General features: G+C 50.5%; 2 protein-coding genes across 7 annotated transcripts; both read right to left on the bottom strand.

Annotated features, from left to right (window-relative positions):
- Nucleotides 1-206: 206 nt before the first annotated feature.
- On the bottom strand, nt 207-6,188 carry ELOVL3 (ELOVL fatty acid elongase 3). Its single transcript, XM_068689617.1, has 4 exons — nt 6,016-6,188; nt 3,157-3,288; nt 1,992-2,143; nt 207-1,332 (listed from the first exon to the last, which is right to left on the bottom strand). Exons 1-4 carry the CDS (start codon nt 6,117-6,119, stop codon nt 911-913), a joined length of 810 nt encoding a protein of 269 aa, XP_068545718.1. The 5' UTR covers nt 6,120-6,188; the 3' UTR covers nt 207-910.
- An 8,524-nt stretch (nt 6,189-14,712) lies between these two features.
- On the bottom strand, nt 14,713-25,548 carry LOC137859562 (2-hydroxyacylsphingosine 1-beta-galactosyltransferase-like). Of its 6 annotated transcripts, none has more exons than XM_068688780.1 (6): nt 25,433-25,548; nt 20,205-21,049; nt 17,493-17,632; nt 17,252-17,328; nt 16,624-16,843; nt 14,713-15,665 (listed from the first exon to the last, which is right to left on the bottom strand). In XM_068688780.1, the coding sequence occupies exons 2-6, from the start codon at nt 21,045-21,047 to the stop codon at nt 15,350-15,352; spliced, it is 1,596 nt and encodes a 531-aa protein (XP_068544881.1). In that variant the 5' UTR covers nt 21,048-21,049; nt 25,433-25,548; the 3' UTR covers nt 14,713-15,349. The 6 variants fall into 6 exon arrangements, with proteins under 6 accessions (XP_068544881.1, XP_068544882.1, XP_068544883.1 ...); XM_068688781.1 differs by having other exon boundaries at nt 25,307-25,442; XM_068688782.1 differs by lacking the exon at nt 25,433-25,548 and adding an exon at nt 23,283-23,479.
- Between the last annotated feature and the right edge of the window lie 616 nt (nt 25,549-26,164).

The following is a 26,164-nucleotide window of genomic DNA, read 5'->3' as shown; positions in this document are numbered from 1 at the left end:
ACCTCATTTTTGCTTTTATCATGATTATTCCCAGTTTCACGGTGATGAGCAAAAAGAGCAAGGCAGCAGGTCCAGCTGCCCCTGACTGCAGAAGAGGGAGCACAAAGGGACAGCCTGCCGGTACCTGGCTGTGGCCAAGCAGCAGGATGCAGATGGGGAGAGCAATGCTTCTCCCACAGCCCAGGCATGAAAAAGGTATCAGATAATCAACCCATACACAACAGCATTTATTAGTCATTTTTACACGTTACAGCAGCAGTTCCCAATGCACCCTGAGTTTTCGGACCCTGCTGCCTCCCAGCCCGGGGCTGTCCCTCGGGGTGACCGGGGCAGTGCCTCGCTCCGCGGGCCAGCCAGGGCTGGCTCCGCTCAGCTCCCCGGCAGCAGCCAGCCAGGTCACACCGCTCGGTGACCCTCGGGGTGGCAGCCGCTAACGTTGATGTGCTTCTGGGTGCAGCCGGACAGGAGGTGGTGTTTCGACCTGTGTCGGTGCGTTTAGCATTTACAGCAGATCACATAAGGCATTAAACCAGGCATTACCAGGGCTCAGCTCAGAGGTTGGTGTTGCTTTTCAGTGACAATTTCTGTGCTCTGTGAGCAGCTGGGGTGAAGAGCGGCCACTCAGGCTCTGCTGCCTGCCCAGGGCACAGTGAGCTATGGGCAAGAGGGTCTCCAGCCCCCGACTACACCCCTGTCCTGGCACTGCCAGCCTGACAACCCACATCCCCCTCTGGGAAGTCACTGCTGCAAGGACAGGCCAGAGGTCACTGCTCAAGTTAATCTGAAGGCTTTCATCCACAGCGACCCTCATCACCCCAGCCCCATCAGGTGCCTGAGCTCCAGCCAGGAATTAAAAGTTCCTCCTTCCCTCTCCCTCCCTCCACCCCAGCCAATTCCTCCCTCCCCAGTTTTATTCCCCCTTTGATTTCTGGGTGCCCGTCAGGTAAGCCTTGAAGAAGAAGTTGCAGAAGAGCACCAAGTAACTGAAGTACATCAGGAATGAAATGGAAATGTTTGACCAGGTGACAGGGCAGACCTTATCCTCCATCCAAAAGACAAGCAAGACATTCACTATTAAGGCTATCAGCATCTGCAGGATCTGTGAAACGGTGATGGTCATGGCGATGTAGCGGGGCACCCGAAAGCCCGCAGCTCGCACGGAGTAGTAGGAGTACATGAACGTGTGCACGCTGAAGTTCATGACGGTGAACCAGCCGCCGCCAGGCACCATCTCCTTGTAGGCGTACCAGGCATAGATGAGAGTGGCGATGTGGTGGTACCAGTGGAGGAAGATGAGCTTCTGCTTCCGGAGAACGATGAACACGGTGTCGCCTTGGGACAGAGGAGAGGTGCATCGTTAGTCAGGTAAATCACAGCAGGTGTGCACGTTTTCAGGTGAAGCAGAATGAGTGAGCTGCAATGCTAAAGACATCCCCTGGTTTGAGCCCACCAAAACCTAGCTTCACATTGGATGTGTCTGTACCAATAAAGCCCATGTAAGCACCCATGGTTTGTAGGGAAGAAACTTTCCACCGACACATTCAACCCTTCTGTGCAGTGCTGCAAGTGCTTTTCCTTCTAACAGACTTGGCACCTGCCAACCAAAACATTGCCACAGACTTTCCAGCAATTCCTGCTCCAGCAAAGAAAGCTCCTGCAGGGCCGATGTGAGAAATCCCCACGGGCTGCTCAGGTGCCCCCAGCACTGCCCTGCCTGCCGCTGCCCCCTGGCCGCAGGCTTCCCACTGCAGAATCGCCTGTTGGCCTGGGGGGCTGAAACCAGGGCAATAACCCCGGGCTGCATCCCTGCAGAGGGATGACATGACGATGTACAGGGTTGAGCAACAGGAAGCAAGAAAATGAGCAGTGTGCAAGGTTAGACAGCCCCCTTCTCTGAGTAGTGTTTGGACAGACACCTGTGAAAAAAAATAACTACCTATAAAAGCGAAGGAGCTCTGAGCACATTGCACAGGGGGAGGTTTCAGACTCACCCAGTTCCAGGACTTTGCTCAGTGCAAATAAGTAGGCCCAAAACTTAGAGATGTGGTGGACGTAGAAGGACTGATCACACACCGACTGCTTGAATCCCATGGAAGACGCGATGGAGGCCATGTGCTTCCAGGTCCGATGGGAGCCTATGGCACTGCAAGAAAAACAGAGATCTGAAGGCTGTGCCCAACTCACCACAGGACCCTTGTGCAGCTCTGCACCCAGGAACGTTTGGCTAACTCCATCTGGCTCAGGGCAGCCTCAGGGATGTCTGAACAAACTGTTGCATCCCACAGCAGCAGCAGGAGGGCTGAGCAGCAAAGAGCACTCCCTCTCATACATCCTTTGCTTCCACTGCTTGAGAAGGCATGCAAGGGTGAGAACTGCCGCGTTTGGTCTAACAGGGGGGCAGCTGTGCTGGTATCCTGTCTCTTAACAGAGGCCAACGGTGCATGCCCAGGGAGAACACAAACAGGGCAAAGTCATCCTTTCTGTCCCCATTTCCTCTCACATTTTCTACCAGCCTGCGGTTCATGGTCCCCAGGCCTTAGATGAGGTCTTCACATTTCACAAGAAAAAGAACAAGAATCTGTCAAGAGATACTTATTTAGTTCTCTTTTGAATCCAGGTATGCTTTTACCATTTACAGCCTCCATTAGTGGGCAGTTCCTATAATTTAGCAGATTACAAGGAAAAAAAAACAAAACACCTTTTCTTTGCTATCAGCCTGCACATTTCATTTGCGTAAGCTCATCTCGAAACAGGCCACGAGGGGTCATTTCCTGACCCCTCTGTCCACACAAGTTGTGATTTTACAGACCACTGCCACGAGGGCAACCAGTGACCCTTAGACTTGACCGCAGCCGACTAGCACACATGGGCAGAGAGCCTGCTCTGGAGTTCATGTGCAGCAAGGTATTCATCTTGTTTTGTTCTCTCCACCCAGCCTGAAGAGGTGTGGAGATGAGGGCAATGTTGGAGACGTGGAGTCCACCTGCTTAATTACAGAGCATGGGCTGCAGCATTCTCACTGTCACTGCAGCGAGCCAGCACCAAAAAACTATTTTAGATGGATGTTCCTCTCTTGCATGGGGGAATTTAATTTTATTTATTTATTTTTTTAAAGAAATCAGAGCTAGAACTTGGCAGGTAGTGCCAGGCTCTTACCTGAACAAGGCCAGCCCGAGGGACCACAGGGTCAGTGGTGCGCGCAGCTTGTAGCCCCTCCGCTCCTTCATGAAGTGCTGGGTTCCAAAGATCAGCATCACATAAGCTGCAGAGAAGAAGAAGGACTTCTGCCTGCAAGGAAAGCAGAGGGAGAAATCAGGGAAAGAAAGAGCCAGACTGGTGTCTCGTTTGCAGCATGACTTTGACAGCCCCGGCAGAGCTCTCCCCAAGAAATAAAACATCTCCTGCCAGGGAGCAAGTTAAACCCTGGGGATGAGAGAGGAGAAAGGGAGCTGCCACAGCCAGGAGGCCCCTGTGGGACGCAGCAGGACAAGGATGTGGCAAGCTGCGGGCAGGACCCCAAGCTGACAGGTGGATGCGTTTTGTTCCTTTACACACCTTGGGTCATGCCAGAGGCCCATCGTGGGGCACATGCTGAGCTGCAGGCTGTGCCCCCCAGCTGCAGCAGTGCTGCATTGTGCCGTGGGGCAAATGACACTGGGAAGAGAAGGAAGCAGAGGGACAGACCCACAGCTGCAGCCTGGCCCTGACAGCCTGACTATCGCACACAGGGCGAGCAGCAGAGTCCCAGAGGAGCAGGTACACGGATGAGACCTTGGCTGGTGCAGGTTTGGCAGCCCAGAGCCCAGCGACAAGAGTTCATGGCAGTGTGTCTGACAGAGCGGCACAAGTTCAATGAGTGGATGACCCTGAGCACTGGAACAAGCTCTGCCCACACTGCCACTGAGAAAAGCAAAAGGGCAAGGAAGGTTTCCACATACTCCAGGGAAGTGGTCAAGCCTCCTTCAAAACTTACGCTTACCAAGGAAGTGAGGCGTGGCTGCAGGAGCTAATCTTCCTGCTGGTACACTAGGGGAAGGAGCAGAGCACCAGCTAATTTGGGCTCAGACATTCCTGGAACACAAGCCACAACTTGAGTAAGCTACAGAGCAACCTTAAGTCAGTTTGGGCAACCACATCTCATTAATGTGGGTAAAGGGGCTCCAGGGAGCTGTTCTGCACTTCCAGTCCTTTCCTCCTCGGAGAAGGGCACCCGCTCTGATGAATATTTATCCTAAGAAATCACAACCCCATGGACTCAGGAGCCCAGCTCCAGCCAGCAAACCCATTACTGTGCCATTCTCTACGTGACAGTGTGGGAAATCCAGCCAGCAGCCTGCTGTGAGGTCCCCAGCCCTCCTCATAACAGCTTGTGGCTGGTAAGTGCCTGGGTTTGGCCCCTGACAGCCTGTGTTCGCTACAGACCAGCCCATCTTCTCAAGCACCATGTGGCTTTCTCAGGGGCACGTGCCATCAAAACAGGTTGCAAAGAGGAAGGGATATTGGGTTCCCAGCACCATCCGGGTCTCCTGCCCAACCCACAGCTGCACCAGGTACCCCACGCTTAAGAGCCACAGGAGCGCTGTGCAAACATCCAAGCGGGCTCTTGAAGCCCTCTAGCTGCCCTCACCCCATGACATACTCTGGCCATAAGGGGCACTCGGGGCAGTGACATGAAGGACACTAGGTCAGGTGAGAGCTGGTTTCTTAGCCCTGCTCTCCAGCAGTTAGGCAGCTCCTAAACAAGCAGCTAGTGCCAGACTGGGTCACTGCACTCCCACCTTTGTACCTTGCCCCTTCCCCTTCCCGGCCCGTGAGCTGCTCGCCAGTGGGGTGAAGCTGCACAGGGAGCGAGCCTGCTGCCCTCTGGAAGCCCAGGCTGGCCACCAGTGAGATCCCTTTGGGGCGAGCCTGCCCTCCTCCAGGCCTCCCTGCTGTGCCAGCAGCTGCGAGCCCCACGCAGAGGCACAAAGCTCTGCCTGAGCAGCCCTCTGACCCGTCCTCCATCCTCCCTCCTCCAGCCCACGGGCTGTTAAAGCTGCAGATCCCAGACTGTTCCACTGCAGCCCCACCTCTGAGCCACCACGTCCCTCTGTCCCATTACAATCGCTGCTCCTGCACCCAAATTTTGCTTTTTGCCCCTGAAGCCAAGGGTATGACGATGTTTCAGCTGGGGCCAGGCTCTATTCCTTTCAGATTTCATCCACAGAGGTTTTCAGCCTAACACAATCAGAAGTATCACATGTAAAGGGGAAAAAATGCAGAGAGAAAGGCTTCCTCCAGCTGGAGGGAAGGCTGAGAAAGGGAAAATTGCCCTTTCTCCTGGTGCTCAAGCACCTAACAGGCTGTGCACCCCAAAATACAGAACTGCACAGGTGCCTAGCACTGCTGGAAGCAGGAGAGCGATCAATATAGCCATCAGTGATTAAATGCAAGTGCTGAGAACATCTGGCCTAAATGGAAAGCCCAAATACATTTACTTAGGGTAAGAGAGTCAACCCTGAGCTCTAGGAACAGAAAAACAGCAGCAAGTCAAGAGCATCACGTGGATGGGCTACGAAGCAAGCCCAGCAAACAAGCAAGGCATTGTGAGAAGCGAGGTGGCTTGCTGGGGGTTCCTCTGCAAGGAAAGGGACAGGCTGCGGAGGTGTATTTGTTAAAGGTGTTACGAGGGAAATAAAACTGCAAACCCTGACGGTGAGCAACAAGAAAAGTAAACAAGATCTGCCCCTGGCACTTCAAAAGGTGGAGAAAGCTTAAGGAGGAGATACAGCTAAACCTGGTGTGGTCCTCTATTACTCAGCTCGCTTCTGTGCGGATGGGCACGAAGGGGTAGAGCAAGAAATCCCCAAAGCAACCAGCGAAGAAACAGCTCAAACAAGAGCCCCGCGGTGATGGCGAGGAGGCTGCTCGCTGCCGTCTCCTTTGCCGCGGGGGGAACAATGGCACATTGAGGGCAGGCAGGGAGCCGAGCGGCTCTCCCAGCAGGACGAGCCCCGCCGCCGGGCGCTCACCCACCAGTTGTCCCGCATCCAGCCCAGCGCCTCCCGCTCGTCGAAGCTCCGCTCCACCTCGTACTCCCGCAGCGGCGGCAGCGCCGACAGGTTGAAGCCCAGCGCCATGCCGCCTGTTCCGAGCCGTGCCGTGCTGTTCCGAGCCGTGCCGAGCCGTGCCAAGCCCCGCGTCCCCCCCCGGGCACCGGCACCGCCCCGGGGCGGCCCCGGCTCCGCCCGGCTGGGTGCCGTCGGGGACCGAGGCGGAGCTGGAGCCGGCCCCCTCGGGCACCCGGCGGTCCTCCATCTCCCACCATTTCCCTCAGGAAACCCCTACACAGCCCCCAGAGCTGGGGCGGTTTGGCTGCCCCACAGATGGCACCGCACCCAAAACCAAGGCACCGATGCAGCCAGCGGGTACGTAACTCCCCGCCATGGTGCGGGCTCCTCCGGTGGCACTGGCACCCAAATCACACACAGACATGCAGCCTGCGGGGAACCTGCACCCAGTTATCTCTGTGCTGGGCACTCGAAGCCCTAGTGGTTTCCTAGGCCATTGTCTGAAAACTGAAACATCTTCTGAAGCCTTGCCAAGACCGATCATTTGCTCAGTATGTATAAAATTGGGCTGCATCTGCACAGTGAGAGGGCTTGCTGAGCCAGCTGTACCTGAGCTTGCAATTCGGGCATCATCTTTCCAGGAACATAGCCCTCACAGTCATGTCTCTCTTTACAAGAATTGTGTAATAATACTTTGCTGAGTTCTCCTGCACTCCAATCTTTAGCTGCCATGGTCAAAAGCTACTAATTTTTGTTTGTTTGTTGAAAAAGATGATGCTACACTTTACACAGGAAAAGCTTTTGCTTGCATGTGGCATGGAAGGATGTGGAGAAACAGCTGCCTATGCCCGAGCCACTCCACCTGTTAAACTCCTGTTAGACTCCGCTCCACATCGGCCACTCCAAGAAACTGGCCGTGGGCAGGTACTGCCATCCTTCCCCTCGGGCAGGGGCGACCTGAGCTGTCCCTAATGGGTGCGTGGGTGATGCAGTGGCACGCTTTGATAGCAGGTCACCTTTGAGCCAAAGAGGAAACAACCCCAGACCCATCCCCGTTGAATCTTTTGTGTAATGGTCTGGATGTGAAATCTTGGGGTGTTTATTAACTTACTACAGAGTAGTGCTATTTCAGTTAGCCAATGCAGATCTCCAGACAATCATCTCACCTGCTTTCTGCCAAGGACTTCTCTTATCATTAACATCACAGATAAAATCACTTGCATAAGAGTGGCAGGGTATTATTGATCATTAGCTGGACACAGTCTTGACCCAAGAGAGCTAACTGCCTTGTACTACTGTGAGCTATCCCAGGGCAGCTTCTCCATCACACTATGAAAGCAAAGAACAACCTTTGTGATCAAAAATTATCAAAATGCCTTTTTACACCAAGAGAGAGAGCACGGCAGGCAAACCATGACTTTGTTACACCTATACAGTTGAAGTGGGTGGAATGGTGAGGATAAGGAAACAAATGGCTGCTCCTGGCAGACTCCCTAACTTTGAAAACGAATCTTTTTTAAAAATGCATTTAAAACACGTTGCAACAAAGAGTTTGTCAGAAGATGCTAGAAGAATTACCCTGAGTACTATGCTAGCATTCAGCTAATGCAAAGCTTATGCCCACATAATCCTTAAATGCTGATGTAAAATGAGATCTTACTTACATTTTTGGCATTTCAAAATGATATTCAAAACAAAATGTAGGCAGCAATGAACAGCTTTTTTATTATTTTTATTTTATTTAAAAAAAAGGCAAGAGCAGATCATACAACACAATAAACAGAGGAGCTCTCTTAACACCAAAGCTCTGAGCATACAAACACACATTACCAGGTACATCGAGGCCTCATAAGCACCAGTCTGCAGGAGATGTCTTGTGGCTGTTTGGGTGAGATGCAGGTGCTGGACATGACTTGTTTCCCACCCGAGAGAAGGGCTACCCAGTAAATATCAGAGTCAGAGGGCTTCATCCACTGGTGTAGGCAGCAGGAATCGCTGACTCGGAGGATTCAGAGATGCCCAGCAGAGCTGGGTGACACAGGCACCCTCTGGCACCAGAGCCCTGAGAGCACGGTCTCCAGCAAGGGCCTCTCACCTCCTTGGCCATTAGAGGGGAGCAGAAGCCTGTGAATGTGCAGGAAGGCATCACCCAGTGCGTGGAGCTCTTCACTTCTTGGAAGCAAAGGCAGGGAGGAGACCGGCTGTGCTCCTCCCTGAGCCTTTTTCCTCTGGGAGAAACAGGGGGTTCAGGCCCAAGGAGGACAGAGGATCCCCTGCTCCTTGCAAGCAGGCCATCCCTCTCTTCCTTCTGCTTCCCCAGTCTCAGGCCAATACAAACAGTTCAAAGTTTTTTACTTCTGCGCAGTGCCAGAGGAAATAGTCCTGCCTTGCAGCTCCCTAGACAGTGTTGGCTGGCAGTCACTAAAAGACACGACTCAGCCACAAGGTCTCTTTGCCCCAGAAAGACACAGCCACGAGAAGAAGCCCCCATATCTGTATCAGAGCCTCCCTGCACAGCATTTCGTACAGACCTTCTGAAGGTTGTGTATGATAATCAAGAAAGTTGGAGATCTGAAAGCTGAACAGTTTTACAGAAAGCTAGCAAAGTATTTCCTCTTTGATGCATTTGTCCTCCAAAAGACTGCTTCTGTGGAACTCACTGCCATTCAAGACTGCTTCCCAAACAGGACAAAACCAAAGCAGATTCACTGAATGTAAGGAGGAGCCTTCTCAGAAGGCACCATCTGGAATCCTTACTAGTACTGCAAGTTACTTTTGACCTAGTTGCTCTTACCACTGCAAAATACTCCAAAGAGATAATAATATAAGGGATAGCAAATGTCCTAAGGGTTACACAAAAGTGATGGTGACATCAGGAGAATCTAAATCAGGTGAATCATCAGGTGAATCTAAAGATGTCACAATCAGCAATTGCTCTCGGGATGAATGCTGTCAGAGCAGCTTCTTTACTCTAAACCAAGAGCTGCAAATCCCATGTGAAACACTGATGACAAAAATCACCTCTATGGAGCTCTCTCAGTGGCAGTGTAGTAGTGTGCGCCATTTACACAGCCTTCTGTTCTTTGAAGCCTGTATGTAAGCTTGGTGTATTTGTAAGCAATGATTAAGGTGAGTGAACAGAACGAGTGGCTGAGGTTTTGCATAGAGCTGCTATGTTTTCAAACTCCAGCCTGAAAACAGCAGCAGAATGCATATTCAGAGTCTGGTGAACCTGACCAGTTTGTCAGTTTAATTTGCCACTGTCTGTTTTCACAGCTGGAAATTCACAGAGGCTGAAGGAGACCAGGTACACCTGACTACCTAACAAATGGGCCAGCTTCTTGAACCAAAAATCCTATTGAAGGACTTCTGATCAAGATTGAAGGTGTCCTTTAAACAACCCAATCAGCTACTTCTTCATCAGAGAAATCTCAAAACCCAGGCTGAGTTAAGAACATCTACAGGAATGCACATATGCACCTATTTGTATTTTCTGAACTACTCATTAGAGAGAGGCTTTGTATACAACATTCAGACTTTTTTTTTTTTTTTCCCCAGCCAGAACACGCTCAGTGCTTTGAATGAGAGTAAAACAAACCACAGCACAGTAACAAGAGACTCATTAACCAAATTGCCATCATGAGTGGTCATCTACATTGGTCATGGTACATAAAAGCTTTTCACCTTTCATTCTCAGACCCTAAACACAAAACCTCCTGTTTTGCAGAGCCAGAGTATCCCCTGGTATTCACACAGCCAGACCTTGCTGATGGCTCAGCATCAGCCCCTTTTCACCTCACTGTTCTTCTGCTCACATAAGGGGTCTGGGCTCACAGTTAGCAGAAGTTACACTGACACCAGACACAGATAAAATGACTTCTCCAGCTGAAGTCCATCAAGACTACAGAGTCTCAGACAAAGCAAAGAGCACAAAACGAAGGTTCAGCAAGTTTTAGAAAGCAAAATGCTGGCAACAGAAATGGGACTAAAATGTTACCAATTTAAATCAGAGGAATTAAGGCTGAATGAGAAAGAAGTACTCCCCTAGCCCTGATCCTGACTCTGCTAATTATTTTACTATCTGTGGTTACTCAGCTTTGTTAACGCATCTCCTGCCAACACACAGATCTTCAGTACCATCCCTCACTCTGCCAATCCAGGGGGCAAAAGCAAGAAAGAAAAAAGCAAAGCAATTTCTTTTTAGCAATAAAAATGGCTGGCCCATCTTCTATTTTCACTGAGGCACTCAGCTTCTCGTCACTTTGTTTTTAATGAAAATTGACTACTCAACACTTCTTTGCTATTAGTTTAGATTTTAAAAAGACTGGCCTTAATAGAAAACCCCACATGTGATTGGTGGGTTCAGTGCATAGTCATTAAGAAGCTTCACTGACTAGAGTCCCAAATCCACCATTACTGAGAGTCCACCTCACCCAAGGCTTAGCACAAAGGGCACTGAAGCTTAACTCCAGCTGAAGCCTCTGTTGAACTCATGTAATTTGAATTATAATACTGTTTACTACTTACAGAACATATAATGTGTGTTTTATTTTGTTTTGCTTTCCCAAGATATGCAGGTTAACCTAGGGTGCTTCCAAGAACAGTTTAGCTATTGTTTTTCAATTCTTGATTCGCTTTCCTAACAACAGACATCAAATATACAGGGCTGCCCATGCCCACAAACATTCTGGTTACCCACTGTCCTCCAAACCTCTTCATTCTCTCAGATTTGATAAATACAAAAAATCATCTTGTTTCCTTTAAACTGTTGTTAACTGGTTCTATGTCCCACTTTGAACACGCTTACGTCTTCACAATCAAGCAGGCTCATTCTAGTCTTCCAGAACTACCAATAAGAGAAGAAATCTCTTTGCTGTAAAGCTTCATACTGAAATCAGCAAGTTTTACATCAGAACCCATTTCAGAAGAGCTTGCCTTACAGGAGCACTTATTAATTAGGACAGGGATTAGGTTAGCCAATGGCAGCACTATCATAACACTGATACAAAGGCCTTATGTTAAATTATAATTCAAAAGTTCTCCTTAGGAGGAATACAATACAGGCATAACTGCTACTGCTAGCACCAAGGCTACCTGCAAAAAGCCCAGAAGGAATCAGCCCCAGCTGCATCCCACATGGTCTTTAATAACAGTGGGTAGAAGGGCCTTGCTGGGGGTTAGCAGGCTCAGACAGAAGGTGGGGAGCATGAGAACAAGCTTTTGCTAATGGCCTAGGAGCAATAAAGTCCTTAATTGCTTTCCTTTATTACTCTGAGACTAAATACCCAGATAGCTTAAGAGTTAAAACCACAGCCTTAGCAATGCTTGTGCCTGTGACTGAGCAGCCGTACATAAGAGGCTTTTCAGAAATTTAGTTTAGCCCAGCCAAACCCAGCAATTGGTTTGAAGAGGCTATTGAGAGGAAGATGAGTGGGAATGGATGAAGGGCTTAGAAAGGATGAGGTTGGAAAGAACAAGGAGAAGCATCCAAGGAAGGCATTGCCTGCATCCTCAAGAGGATCAAAAAAGGGTATGGGGACCCCTGGGGAGAGGTCCATGGGCAGAGCCAGCCCATGGTGGGCAAGTGGCTGGGGCTGAGCCATGCCCAGGCTCCTGCACCAGCCAGAAAGATCTGCTGGCACAGAGGTGCAAGGAAGCTTCTTCACCCGATGCTCTTTGCTCACTGCCATTTAATGATGGAATGAGTCAAAATCCCGGAGCCTTCAAGGAGCCGTCCTTGCCGCGATCCTCCCACGGCCAGGGTGACTTCACACTCACCTGCAGAGGGAGACGGCTCCCCTTGATTAGCCAAATTTTGTTGACCTACTTTGGAGCCGCCACCTTCCCAGGCTGGAAAAACCAGCCATGGAGCTGACGTGGCCGGCTGCAGGCCGGGGACAGGCTGTCCCACAGGGATGCTGATGGAGGGCACATGAGGACCCACCCCCACACGGACATGCAGGGGCTGAAGAGGCTTTCCCTCACACCAGCCTGGTGCTGATCCCTGGAAAACGTGCCTGCCTGCATCCCCAGGGTGTCTCCGGCGCTGGGCCAGCTCTGCTCACAGGGCCCCATGTTCTCCACCAGCCCATGGGGCTGGGGCAACCTGAAAAGCCAGCTGGCTCGCTCCCCCTGCCTCCCTGTCTGCACAGCCACACCGGGCCCTCGTGGGGTTTTGTGGGCATGGGGAGGCAGCTGGCACTCCAGCTGGTGCTCGGGCTCCCCATGCCTTGCTAAGAGACAGAAGCAGGGGCAGAAGAGAGTTTGGTGCTGTACGGGCCTCAGCTGGGGTTGCAGCTCCTGGGTGAGGCCTCAGCAGCCTTGGGGAAAGTGTTGAGTCATATCCTACTTCTCCTTGAGGATGAAAAAAGGAGGGGCTCGTTGCCTGCTTGGTGCATCACAAACCATGGTTTTAATGCTAAGTTACCTGACCTGGCACACATGTAACCTGGGGTTGCACATCTTGCCCAGAGAGAGGCACCAGCGCTGCCTGAGGGGCAGAGCGCACCCCCGTCTTTTCCCCCTGATATGGGTTTTGACCACACGTGTGTGACAGGCTGCTTATTATTAATATTTGGACTTAAAAAACAGCTCCAGGCTGTGTCACAGTTTCCTTCAATATTCAACACTGAATACCAAGAAGAATAACATGGAGAAAACCAAAGAGAGAAAGCTGTGCTTTCAGCAGGAACACAGAAGAGTTAGAGGATAGGAATAAAGCAAAACTGGAAAAACTTTATGGAGCTATACAAATAGTTTCAGAGAACCACCCTACAACTCCAAGAACACCTCCTGGCCGTTTCAAACCCCAAATACAGCTCTCCCTGGAGAAGACACTTCCTTTTAGGGTGCTTTTTGAATGACCACTTCCTAGTCATGAGATCCTTGCATGGGTTTGTGCTTTACTTCACTAAAAGTAGCTTTCTCACCAGGTTTTTGAACCATCTTTTAATAAGCATATATATTTCAACTCTCTGGCTAGACACGCCTCCTAACTCTGCTGTATGTTTGGAAATGAGCGTAGTCATGAAAAGCTTAAGGATTTCAGGATATAGCTAGTAGGAGGCAGCGTGTTAATGTTGCATCTGGAGCTATATTCTCATTTTTTTCTGGCTAGAACTTCTTTCTGAATGTGTAAACAGCAAGACAGCATCATTCTCAGGAAACTGGAAAACACTCAGGTTTTTGTAACCCTGCACAGGCTCCTTGGGCCACAAACATCTCCCTGCTCTTGAAAGCAAAACAAGGTCTAGGTCTCTGGCCCCATCAGGCCATAGTGCCATTGTTTCTTCTTCTCTTTAAGCTCACCAAGCCACAAACCTCCCAAATCATTTTCTATATTCAGCCTGATCTAAACAGGCAGACCCTCATGTAGGCTGAATTAATAGTCTCCCTTTTCCTCCCCAGAAAGAAGAAGGAACTGAGCAAAACACCCTGCCCCTTCTCCATGCTCACCCGCTGGTAGATGATGACAAAGCCACCACAGGGCAACCAGCAGCCGTGCTGCAGAACTTGCACCAATATATATTTTTCTCCAAAAAACTACCAATCTTGAAATTCCAACTCAGAGGCAGAAAGGTGCCATGTAGCCACTGTTTCTGCCACCTATCTACAACTCCTGCTTTTTCCCTCCTCCCCGTTTGTTTGTAGCTCACCTTGCTCTAATCTCCCCTGTCCATGCCCTTGGCTCTGAGGCATGAAGCCACCTAGGGCTGCTACAAAGCCAGAGCAACAGCTCACCAAGCTCACCCCTGACTACAGCCAGGTGTGGGTATCCCAGGAAACAGCAAGAAATTCCAGGAAATACAGCAGCAGCTTAGGTCTATGGGCTGTTCTCACCCATCCTAGACAGCAAACAGGAATCTTGTCCAAAACATTTTTTGCTACAGCACCACTGCAAGCTGAGGGCTGGGGAGGGAACGTTGCACTGCCAAGCATCAGAGAAACCACTGAGTCAGAGCTGGGCACTGTCCCAACCCAGGGCATCCCAGGAGCCCAGCCAAACTGCTGCTTGAGAGGTTATACACAGCACCTGCTTTGGAATGAGAAGCACATGCAAAAGCAGGAGCAGAGCCTGGAAATGAGCCACATCCAAGAGCACAGCCATCAACCCTCGGTGTGGGGCATCACCAGTCAGACCATCAGCCAGTGCTGCGGGTAGGTTGTGCAACTGCACCCAGGCGTGGGTTTGTCTTAGAGCCCAGGGTGAGTAAAAACACGTGGGTATCACTCCACACCATGACCCTGAGGGGGACAAGAGCACGCCTGCACATGTTGAAATGAGGAATGCTTTCTTCAGAAAGAGCAGAGCTTGTTGCTTCTATAAGCAGGCTGCATGCCCCATTGCCTGTGATCAGCTCTCCAAGTTGCTGGCTGCTCTTCCTGTGGTCCTAGCACTTGGCATCTGTTCCAAATTCTTCTTTTATCACAGGTTTGGAGACTCCATGGGCATGGGTGTGTTATGTACAGGCAGAGGAGGGAAGGCACCGCATGAAACCCTGGGAGAAGGCCAAGAGGAATTGCTGACAGAGGTTTGTAGGGGTCTAGAGGTACGTGGAGACTGTAGCAGTGATATGAAGGGAAAACCATGTGAGTCTGCTTGAATGACCTCCTGTTACAAGGACCAGAGGTTCACATTAAACAGACACTGGAGCACTACCACCCAGGGGAATGAATATAACTTTATTTAAAAAAAATAATAATAATTTAGCTCAAACACAAACAAGATTGCAGAGGGTTGATGGAAGCAGGAAGAACAACATTTACCCACAGAACTTTAAACAGACCGGTTTCGTTTTCTTTTAAGCAATACTTTCAGTGCCCTTCCCTGTCCACAGCTCTACCTCCAGTCCTCACCTGCATATAAAGGAATCCTGACTCTCAGGGGTCTTGGTGACAAGCCAGAGGAGAAGCACTGTCTGCCACACATGAAACGCTATTCCTACCTCCAGAGCCTCCCCAGAGATCCAAAAAGCCAGAAGAGCAACACTAGCATCTAAACCAACGTGCAATAAAAAGGGAACAACTCGCACTCCTCCCTGGAAGTCTACCTACCCATGCCCCATTCCCAGCATCCTGGCCAAGTGCTTCCACCCATGCCTGAATTCGCGTCCCCGCCCACAGGTGCTGTACACAGAGGTGTGCACACAGGCCTTTGCAATACACCTCCCTCCCCCCGGCTCTTCTCATCCAGACCTGCTGATCTTTCGCCTCTCTCTGTGCCTGCGTGCCGTACATTTCTTGGCACGGCAGCAGTTCGTTTCACAGTGAAGGGATGTGCCCTGGAACATGCTGAGCCACTACTGCAACTTCTTCTCTTCTGTGAAGTGGCCTTTCATGCAGTTGCCATTCTGATAGACAGGGCTGGCCCTCTTCCTCCTGTACCACAACACAGACTTGTAGAGCACAAATCCAATGCTGGCCAGGCAGAGCAAGAGAAGAGCCAAGATGTCCAAGCAGAAGTACTCATATAAGGAGAGGTCGTAGACAGCGGGGCGAAGGTAAGGTGCCCCATCATGACGAAGGAGGTACTCCAGCCAGTACACTGTCCTGTTGAGAGCATGCATTGGTTTGTCCAGGTGCAGGGCTGAGATGAGCTTAGCTGCTTTTCTGTAACTGCAAAGGAAGACAAGAAATCGTCAATCTGACAGGGGCCTCATAGCTAAGAAGCGGTCTGATTCAGTGGTGCCTTCAAGTCCCAGGTGATAGCTTAGGGGTGTGGCACATTTACTCCAAGATTCATTTCACATCTGCCTCTAAAAGCCACTCTGATGGCAATCATTAGCCATGGCAGCACAAGCCAGAGTGCATTTTACTGTTTTGTTAACAAGGCTGGCAGTTCAGTTCCTAAGTTCCTTGTTAAGATGACTGCTCAGTGGTTTCTGATGGATCAAGGCTTTTTGAAGGGAGTTTGCAGCAGAAGGTCTCACCCAGCATCAGGCAGCGATCAGTTGTTTGGTAACTGGCCAAATACTTTGCTACTGAGTGGAACACCTTAACGACTTACTCTGTGGTCAATAGATGAGTTGATTAAAATTAAAAAAAAAAAAAAATCAAGCTCTTTGACAGCACTTCAAGCACTAACAGTTGCATGCGTTATATTAGTGGGAGCCCCGTGTCACTGTGCTGCAACAAATCTAGGAAAGGGGAAAAGCCTTGTTTTGAGAAGCAATGGATGAAGCATTATCTGCAGCCCATAGGCTGCAGATAACTGTTTCTACAGAAAGCTTTTTGGACAAGACCAAGGAAATCACAAGCGAAGGATACAATCTCATTTTACCTGATAACAGGCTGGCATTAAAATGAAAGAGGTTTGTGCCTCTGCATCTCAGAAAGCTTTCTAAGAAAATTACAGTCAAAGCCAAACAGGGCTAGATCATGCTCTCTCACAGCAAATGTTGGAGTATATCTTCCTGCAAACATCTCAGGATTACAAGGCACTAACATGTCTGGCCAGCTGAGCAATATTTGCAACTCTGCTTGGTCCAGAGGCTATATGGGGGATGCCACAAAGGCATCAATCCCTATGTGCAGCCCATACCAAGGAACTGCTTAATGCAGCTGCATGGCTCACCTGGGGTCAGAGATAACCGTGACGACAGCCTGGTAAAGATCCTCTTCTCTCACACTGCTCCAGTCCATGAGGATACCCATGCCCTTTGCCTGCACTCTGGTCATGATGTCAAACTGGTCCCCATAGAAAGGGAATCCCACCACCGGCACACCGTGATAAATTGCCTCGAATATGCCATTCATCCCGCAGTGGCTGACGAAGGCTTTCACATTGGGATGACCTGCAGTCAAAGAAACAGCAGCAGGTCAGTGCCTTCCATGCTGAAACAGGGCTACTGGTGGCTTCTTCAAGACATAGCGTGGATGTGTGCTTAGGGAAAACCAAACATGCTGAGCACAGAGGATGAACATTCACGTTATCCTTCAGAAACACAGCAGCCCAAAACACACAAGGCAGAACCTGGAGAGCAAGGGAAGTAAGTGCCAAGATACAGCTTCAAACAGGCCCTAGGTGAGGACCATACTACTTACAGATCAGACTCACAACAAGCAAGAGACTTAGACCCACACAGGTGCTGTTTTCCTTGTATGATCTTGCTGTGGTTTGGACTAAACTCCAGAGATGTTGCTAGTGGTACACACACGCTCAAACACATACACACGCTCATACACACTCAGCCCTGCCTTACCTAGCAGGTCGTTCTGGGGCAGCCACCCCATCATCAGTGTATTCTCACCCAGGTTTCTTGGCTTCTGTCCGAAGTATCTATGGGAAGAGATAAAGATAAAAAAAAACAGGAAAAGAAAAACACACACAACGTAATTATAACAATTTATAACAATTATAAATTCAATCAGATCAAGAGATGGAAAGCAAACTGTCTGATTGTCATCCAACTGGAGTTATGAGGAATCCCATCCCCTCCTCACCTCCACACCACCCTCTGTGGGAGGCGGGCAAACGCGCCAGCCATCTTCTCCACCAGGTCGTTTGGAAGAGCTCGGATCCCGATGCCAAAGGAGACAACAACAACACCTGCATCTGCTGCTTCCACCCAGAGACGCAGACCCTGCAGGCAAAACACACACACAGATGCCTTGAAGTCTTGCTGGAGAAAGGCCCTTCCCCTGTAGCCTCTGCCAGCAGAAAGCTGTCTATGAAGAGGATGAAGCCAAATCTATATGGAGCACAAACCTAAGCGTTTCTGACCAGGGAGATGCTAAAACTGATGTGATTTCTGCAGCCAGACAGGCAGGCGTTACTCGAGCAAAAAGCTGAGCTTGGGCACTCCACGCAGAGGTGTCTAAAACGTGCATTTTGTAATACAGCTTTGAAGATGACCCAGTTACTCCTTGGTAAGGAGGGCTCTGAAAACATAGGGCCCACATAGGTGCAGCCAGAGCTCCTCAGGGAGCTGGAGTGAAAATATTAAGGCTGTTTTCCATCAGCATGCTAAGGCAGGAGGCCTGCCAGGGTCTCTAGGTGTAGGCTAGAGGCTTCCCAAGATGCTACATGCAGGTGTGTATCTAGGAGGAGTCCTCACTCCTTTTGACTGGCAGGAAGGTAGGAGGCTGGAGGAGAAGAAATCAGCCAGCACACCTGCTGAGGAGTAAAAACAAAGAATTCCCTTTTATGCCAGGGTAGGCTGAGCCTCTTTTGTCATGCTTTCTGTCCTGCTTCAAGCTTCCCACGTATCAGCTCACAGTCAGTGGCATTCTAGGAAAGTTTCTTAAAGTGCCTTTGAATATGAACACTGTAGAAGACTTAAGGGCAAAAAATCCCAAAGCAACAACAACAAATTAATTCTGTTTTTAAAGGAGAAAAATAAGATGATTAATCTAGAGTATTTTATTAGTAGTACTCTACAAGGTTGAGTACCGGTACAGAGGAGTTATCCCCAGAGAGTAAAAATGAAATGTGCTTTATGTTTGTCCTCTGTTAGATGCTTCAGGGACTCAAGCCTTTCTTTGCAGAAGAGCTTAAGAAGCCCAAAAATCAACACAACAACAAAAAAGTCAAGATTATTTCATCTAAGGGGTTTTGGTTTCTCCATGCTCTTGAATCTCTGATTTTCTTTCGAGCAATACAACTGCTAGAACTGAAAAAGAAGAGAAAGTTCTCGTTTGGCTTTGCTTGATAAAGCTATAATGACTCATAAAGCAGGTGATTACATTATCTATTATAATCAGGCTTTCAGAAACAACTTCAGAGTTGCCAAGGGAGGCATGGTTGACCACCAGAGACTCTCACCATCTCTCAAATACGTATCTATATTCCACCATGCCCTAATTAAAGGGACTCTCAGCCACAACATTTCAAATATGAGGAAATAAATACGTTAATTATATAACCCAGCTTCTGTGGAAATGCCTTACGCTACACCTAGACCTACCAAGGCCCTCTCTTCTGTCGGCATCCTGTACCCTGGGCACAGGCATACCTGCCTGCTAGCACAACAGCCACCGCCTACTGCAGGGCTCTGGACTTATCTCCATCGCTCTTCCCCTAGGCGCCTTCGGCTCTGTTCTTGAAGCCATGAAGCACATGAGTAATGCCACAGCAAGCAACTCCCTTCTTTATAAGGCAGGCGTGTATGCAGCCAGGTTGGACCAAGCTGGTGTTTTGCAAGACCTGTGAGGCAGACACTCTGACACAGCCTTTGGAGCACCCTACATGCGTTACATTACCTGCACGCTGTGCCACACGGGAAAGGGTAATGTGCAACCATACGCATCTGGAGAACTCCTGCTCCAAAGCACCTAAACTCGCTTTTTCCTTTTAACTGCAAAAAAAAAATGGCATCCACAGTCTTGACTAAAGCTGCCGTCGGAGATCTAGACAGATCCCATATCATTTGAAACTTGAATCTTATCTCTATTTCAGCCCCTTGGCTGGGACACCACGACTACCCAACTGCCTCGGAGTCATTATCCAAGTCTATTTCCCCACAGCATTTGTAAAAGTGCTAAAGCAATGGGAGGAATAGTATACAGGTACTGCTCCATTCCAAAATTGTCTTCCTTTGAAGGCTTTAAGGGCTTGTCCTTCTTCATCTTTACTGAGGATAGTGAGGTACAGACCGGAGAAAGCCTCTGGGATGCCTGGGGAGTTTCCCTCAGGGTTGCCACTTAAGGAAGAGAGGACAATACACTTCAGTTTTGTACACTTTGGCACTCCATGCTGAATTCAATGAGAGGAGAAACACAGCTCTCCCTTAGGGGTTCTTAAGACTACAAGCTTGAGGGCAGAAATACCCTGCAAGAAACTGAACTAAGGAAGAAATTCTGGATTGACTTAAACCAGTGATGAAGAAATAAAGACTAATTGTTCTTCCTATTTCCTCTTTGAATGTAGAAACAACCAGCCTACTCATGTTCAAGTCTCAGAGGCAACACTACCATCACAGCACTTCCCACACCATTTTACAGAGAGTGCAGCTGACTCCTACTTCAGGGTGGACAAATTAACTATAATCTCCCTGCAACCCCCCCAGTCCTCAGTGCTCCCCATCTCCTCGCTACACACAGGTGCCAAAATGCAGCTTCACATGGCATTTATAAGGCTCTTCAAAAGAAGATTTGCACCAAGTACCTCCCCACAGGTTAATATACGATCATGGCTCAAAGCTTTCCTGCACTTACCACTGGAAGGGGCTTTGCAGGCTCAGCAAGGATCCCCCCTGTGAAAATGACATGGGGGAGCGTTGGCCGGGGAAAGTCCAGCACCACGTCGTTGCAGAGGAAGAAGAGGCTAGTTCCATGGACAAGGTCCAGCATGGACGTCTTGGGCTCCACCCTGTGCTTCTCCATGAGACGTTCAAACTTGGGCAGGATGACCAGCTTTGTGGCCACGCGAGTGATCACGTAGACCAGGAGGTTCCAAGTCCTGCCGAAGAAGCCCATCCTGTCAGTCATCAGGGAGTTGAACTCAGGAACATAGGCAATGGGGGACGTGGCGCCAATCTCCGCTGGGAACCAGAAACCAGTGGAGATCACAGCATATTTGACGTGCAGGATGTGAGCCAGGATAAAGCCACACATCTCATTGGGGTCCACCAACAGGAGGTCAAAGTGCTCATGCTGGAGTTTCTGCAGGAGGGTATTGTTTCCCAGCACCAGGTCACAGTTTTCCAGGTACTTTTCCAAAAAGGAGAACATCTCCAGAGAGGTCATCTTCCCTTGGAAGACACGCTTTATCTTCTCCTGCACCCAGGCGTCCGCGCTCTGCGTGCTGAAGATGCCCCAGTACCTCTGGATGCGGAAGGCGGGCAGGTAGGTTTCCACGTCCCGACCCTCGTGGAGGAGCAGCACGGGGTCGTGGCCCCGGTCAGCCAGCGCCTCTGCCACCCGCATGAAGACTCGCAAGTGGCTGTCGAAGACTATGGTGGGCATGATCAGCACCTTGGCACAGTGACACGGCTCCAGACCGAACGCAGCCACCACAAGGAGAAGAGCAGCAGGACATGGTAGCACCTTCATCTTCATCACTGCAAGGAGAGAAACATGTCATTAATATAGGATAGAAGCCTCGGTCACGGACTTGGGCAACTAAGAACTGGGAATGTAGCAGCAAGCCAGATGCTCATAAGGTGAGAGAGGAGAGAGCAGTATGGAGTTGACCACTGAGAGGGAAAAAAAAAAAAAAAGAAAAGAAAGAAAACACAAAACTCAAATACTAGAGCACGTCAGGTGCATTTTCTGTAAATGCAGAGCCACTTCTCTGTGCCAATCTGCGTCTAAGGCTCAAAAACTGGCAGACTGACTTGCAGAGAATCAGAGAGGGAGAGCAACTAGCAGAGCCCTGCTGGGTCAGAGCACCAGCTGGGACACCCATGCTCCATCCCCAGGTACCACTACAGAACCAGCACAGCTGGATTTTATCACTGTTTCTGCCTCCCAGAACAGCTGACTGACTGCCTCCCAGCCCTTGCTGTCTGTGCAAGCTCCCCGGGAGGCCCGCAGAGCCCAGAGGGGATGCAGAGAGGCACCCTCTGCTTTTAGCCCTTGCAAGGCACTTTGCTCAGTGCAGACAGGGCAGGAGAAAGCCCGTACCACAGCAAGGCTCCCAGAGAGAAACCTCAGCCCCAGAGAGCGCAGGAAGGGTCAGGATGGAGAGCTGCCCCACCAGTCACCACACCAGTGACACATCGGCCGTGGGAGGGCAGGGAGGATCAGCGGAAAGGGATGGAAGAGGTGCCAGGACTGATGGGGTGGAAGAGAGCAAACCCAGAAAGCAGCCCCAGAGCCAATGCGCAACAGCGGCGGCACAGCGACGCCCCTTAGTCACACTCCTACAGCTGTCACCCCATCCCAGCTGGGAGAAACACCCAGCACTCCTGTTGTGTAAGGGCTGTTGCTACATCACTGGAAGCGAACTCGCCTCACCCACACCTCACATTATTTTGGGAGAAGAATTGCCTGATAATTATTTGGGAACAGTCAGAAGCAGAGCTGTGTCCTGAGGACCCAGTTCAGACTTGCTGGGAAGGGTGCGGGGAAGAAGTTATAATGGGAACAATTATAAGTGGATTTTGGATGGCCTCACATACTAAGCCCAAAAAGGGCTGTGGTAATGTGGTAATGCAGAATTGGGACCAAGATTTTCTGCCAGCTTCTCCACCATTAACTTGATCAATTAAGAGGCAAGAAAGAAAGTCCTAAATACAATCCTACTAAATACAACCTCCAGACTCCCTTCGGCAGCTGGATATTTCTGCCCACTGCTTTCCAGTCCCAGATAGGCAGGGCCATGTCAAAGAAACACAGAGCAGCTGCTAACTGGGACCCTACCTTGTTTCAAAGGCAACTACTGCCAGTGCTTGGACTCTCATCCAGGGCCAGCTGTGCCTGTAGGAGTGAAGAGAAACACCAAAAACGCAAGCAGATGGTAAGGCTGTGTATGGACCAACAGAGCAAGAGCTCCAGGAGGATGGAGGCACAGGTGAGAGCCTGAAGAGAAGGGAACAGAAGCTCAACGAGAAAAGTGAAGACCTGCCCAGAGCAATCCCTAGAGGTGCTGGGAATCCCTTCTCCCTGCCCAGCCAACAAGAAGGCTGTAAGTCTTCCCAAGTGGTGGGAGGATGTCAGGCTGTGGGAAGGGACCTTTTTTCCTGCCCCAGCTCAAAACCACCAGAGCACATCCCTGCACTGCCCATTCCCAGAAAGGCACCAGCAGGTATCATAGCCAGGACAGTACTGGCTGCAGCCCAGCCACCTACACCTGCTTTTGGGCTGTGCACAGCTGGTTCAAGAACACTGTTAAGGTGGCTGTGCCACAGATGCTTTAGGTTTCCAGGTGCAGCAGTGGAAAGGGAGCATTGGTGAGAAGAGAGAAGAAAGGCACCTGAACCCCCCAAGAAACATCTAACTGGGCAGAAATTTGCCCCTTGGCTTTGCCCTGTTTAACATGTTTGACAAGGAAGGTGTCTGATATTAATGGATGATTTTATCAGTTTAACTGAAGTGAAGTAACTGAACATGCACAGCTCTAAAGACAGAGATTTCTTGAACTCAGATGTCTTTTTTTTAGAGTGAAGTACTAAAATCTCTGACAACAAGCAGTCCAGGTAGAGATGCCAGTGAAGAAAGAGCAGTGAACAGAGACCCCATAGCAAAGAAACTGCCTTTTACATCTCTTCTCCTCCTCCAGCGTTTTGTATTGCCTGGTTCCTGCCCACTAACTTGGAAACCCATATTCACGGGGCCAAATTATTTCCTTACCTGCCTTGTAGTCTCCATCTAGCTCTTGCCCACAGTCAGAACAAATGTTTTCCCTGTAAGCTTCTCAAGAGTTAACAAAGCAGCACAATTCATTTGAAGCCAAGAGGAAAAGACATCTTCACCAGGACACTCAAAACTCTTCCTGGCACAAGAAACCAAAGTTTGCCTCCTCTACTGGGTGTGATCCAGAGAAAACAGCACCATCTGCTACCATCGAGTTAATGACGGCCAACCCGGTTGTGGCTAATTTATGGAAATGAAAACTCCGTGCAGGCAGGCAGGTATGCAGCTCGGAGAGCAACGCTGCCACTGCAGGACGATGTCACACCACCAGCAGGTGCAGCTAGGGGGGGGATCTCTAGTACAAGCCTAGAAGATACAGTGAAGATATAGTAAAATAAACTCAATAAAAACATAGGTTGAAGCAGGGAAGTATAACCATCTAACACAACCCAGTGCTTGGTGGGCTTCTGTGCTCTGTTTTGGGGTTGTCACAACCTTCTACTTCACCATGGTCAGCTGGGTAAATAACACTGGAATAGTAGAGTTTTAGTATTAAAAACAGTAAGCAAGGGAAAAAATCCCTTCAAATATAAGCCTTCCTACACAGCTTATAGCCCTGATTTTTCTTAAATATTGTTCATATATAGAGTGAGCAGTGCACATGTTGTCCGCTCAAAACAGTGTACCTTCCTAGAATTTTTCATTCGATATCTTCATGGCAGCCCACACGAAAAACAAAGAATGAACAAAGACCAGGTCCCAAAAAGACCAGAAGAGGCAACCACATGAGCCATCAGGTTAATGATGGTCAGAAAAAACGTCCCCTGCACCACCCTCAGTCCTACTGCTTCCAGACAACAGCATCAGAAGCACTCTGCTCAGCCTCGTCCATTTTGGACGGGGAGTTAGGTAGTCCTGAATCAGTTTGAAATTTATAGGACCTTGAGCAGCCTTCAACATCCTTTCTGGATGACCAGAGCTGTGTAGAGGAAGCTCTACAGGCGAGGTGGGAACACGTGGGCCAGCAGCAGGTTGGCAGTCCATTGGTCACAGCCAGGGAGCCGTGGTACTAAAGAAAATAGCTGATCCGTAACAACAGAAAATAAATTAAAATCAGTATGTCAGCTCATCGGGCATTTGAAACTAGAAATATCTTCAAGAGCTTGAGCTGGTGGGCGGTGTCTGACACCATGCACCTGCTTCCACGCCTGGCCTCTCATCACGCACTGAGTCTGGCCGGGCGGTAGGACAGATTTCCCCCACCCCACACCCCCAGGCTTCCCAGTTGTCTTCTGGAGGGGTCAGAGATGGTTTGTAACACCACCGGGCTCTTCAGGACAGCTTTCCTCCTGCTTGCGACACGGCTGCAAGACACAGAAGCAGCTGCCGTGCTCTTTGCGAGCTCTCTCAGGTCTGCAGCACGGAAGCATTCAGGAGCATAACTTGTAATCCCCAGGTGCCAGAGACAGACAGGCCAGGGGCCATTTCCAAATATTCATGAGGGCCACAGACCTTGAAGTGAGCGCACAGCACAGCTCAGTGCATTTTGGCCTTAAGAGCGGGTTATGTCCATATGGCAGTCAGGTTTAACGAGTTCTCGAGACTGCGGAGAAAACCAGAGAGCTACGAGAGCACCCAGCAAACTTTAGAGAAGCAAACTTTGGAGGGGCTGTGGAGAGAGCTTCCAGCTCCTGCCCTGCCATCTCAGCTTCTCCTGCAGGGAAGCAGCGCGGTGAAAGCCAGACGGCACTAAGCGCCGCGGAAGGTTGTGAAACCTGTGTAGGAAGCGCGAGGGACTGATAAAGCCCTGCCAGACGGGTCCGATCGCATTTAACGCAGCGTTGAGGAGCCGAGGAGCAGAGATAAGGCTCATCTCCCGCACCAGCAGCGACGCCCCCCGCACACACAGGAGCCTGCCGGGCTCCGGGCGGGCGGCAGGGGCGAAACCCGGCCAGGCACAGCCGGGGGGGGATGCCGAGGGAGAGGGGGCAGGAGGGGAGGGGAGAGGAGGGGAGGCTCACCTGGGGAGCACGAAGCGAGTCAGCGCAGCAGCACCCAAAAACCTGGGCTGGGGCACCCAGGGCTAACCCTGCCCAGCCCCGCAGACCCCAGCCCCGCGCCCCTCGCGGCCCCGTCCCGGCACCCACCTGCACCCAGAGCCGGCCCCAGCGCCGCCGCAGAGCCCGGCCCCTTTCATGCCGGCCGGCGCCGGGCGGGGCGGCCCCAAACCCAGCCCCAGAGGCTGAGCGGGGCGGAGCAGGGCCGGGCCCGCCCGCCGGAGGCTGCCCCGGGCCTGCGGGTGGGCGAGGGGCGACGGCACCGGCAGCAGGAGGGGGCCCAGGGCAGCAGAAGGGGCTGGCCCCGCCGCCCAGTGCAGCATTAACCGCGGCTCGGCACAAGCTGTGAAGGGCACGGTCCCGCCTTAGGGCTGTCAGACAGGTCACAGAGCACACAGCTTTGGAGGTCTCACAACGCCTTTCCCTCCCAGCACCCAGGTGCTTGTTTTCAGCATGACCAGTGGCACTCTCTGCAGGTGCTGCTGAGAGCATTACACCTTCTCCTGCAGCACAGTCCAGGTGGCGAGCTGTGGCTCCCCTAAGGCAGGGGGATTAACTGATGGATGCCCTTAATTATGGACTGACATCCTATCAACCTGGCACTTCTGCTCATCCCAGCTTTTCCCTAGAGGTATAGCACAAGGGAAAAACAAGCATCATAGTGCTCAACACCTCCACCAGGCCCTACTTATTAGGGAGTTTCCTTACCCTGCACAGAGCAGGAAGGGATCAAAGGAAACACCGCATCTTTAACCAGGTAGACACAGAGTTTGAGTTGTGCCTATGAGTTCTTACTCCCACAAGTTGTTGCTACCCATGTTG

This window comes from Anas acuta, chromosome 7, assembly GCF_963932015.1.
Source record: "Anas acuta chromosome 7, bAnaAcu1.1, whole genome shotgun sequence".
Taxonomy (NCBI): domain Eukaryota; kingdom Metazoa; phylum Chordata; class Aves; order Anseriformes; family Anatidae; genus Anas; species Anas acuta.
The sequence above is the reverse complement of the archived record's forward strand: the minus strand, read 5'-3'. Positions and strand labels throughout refer to the sequence as shown.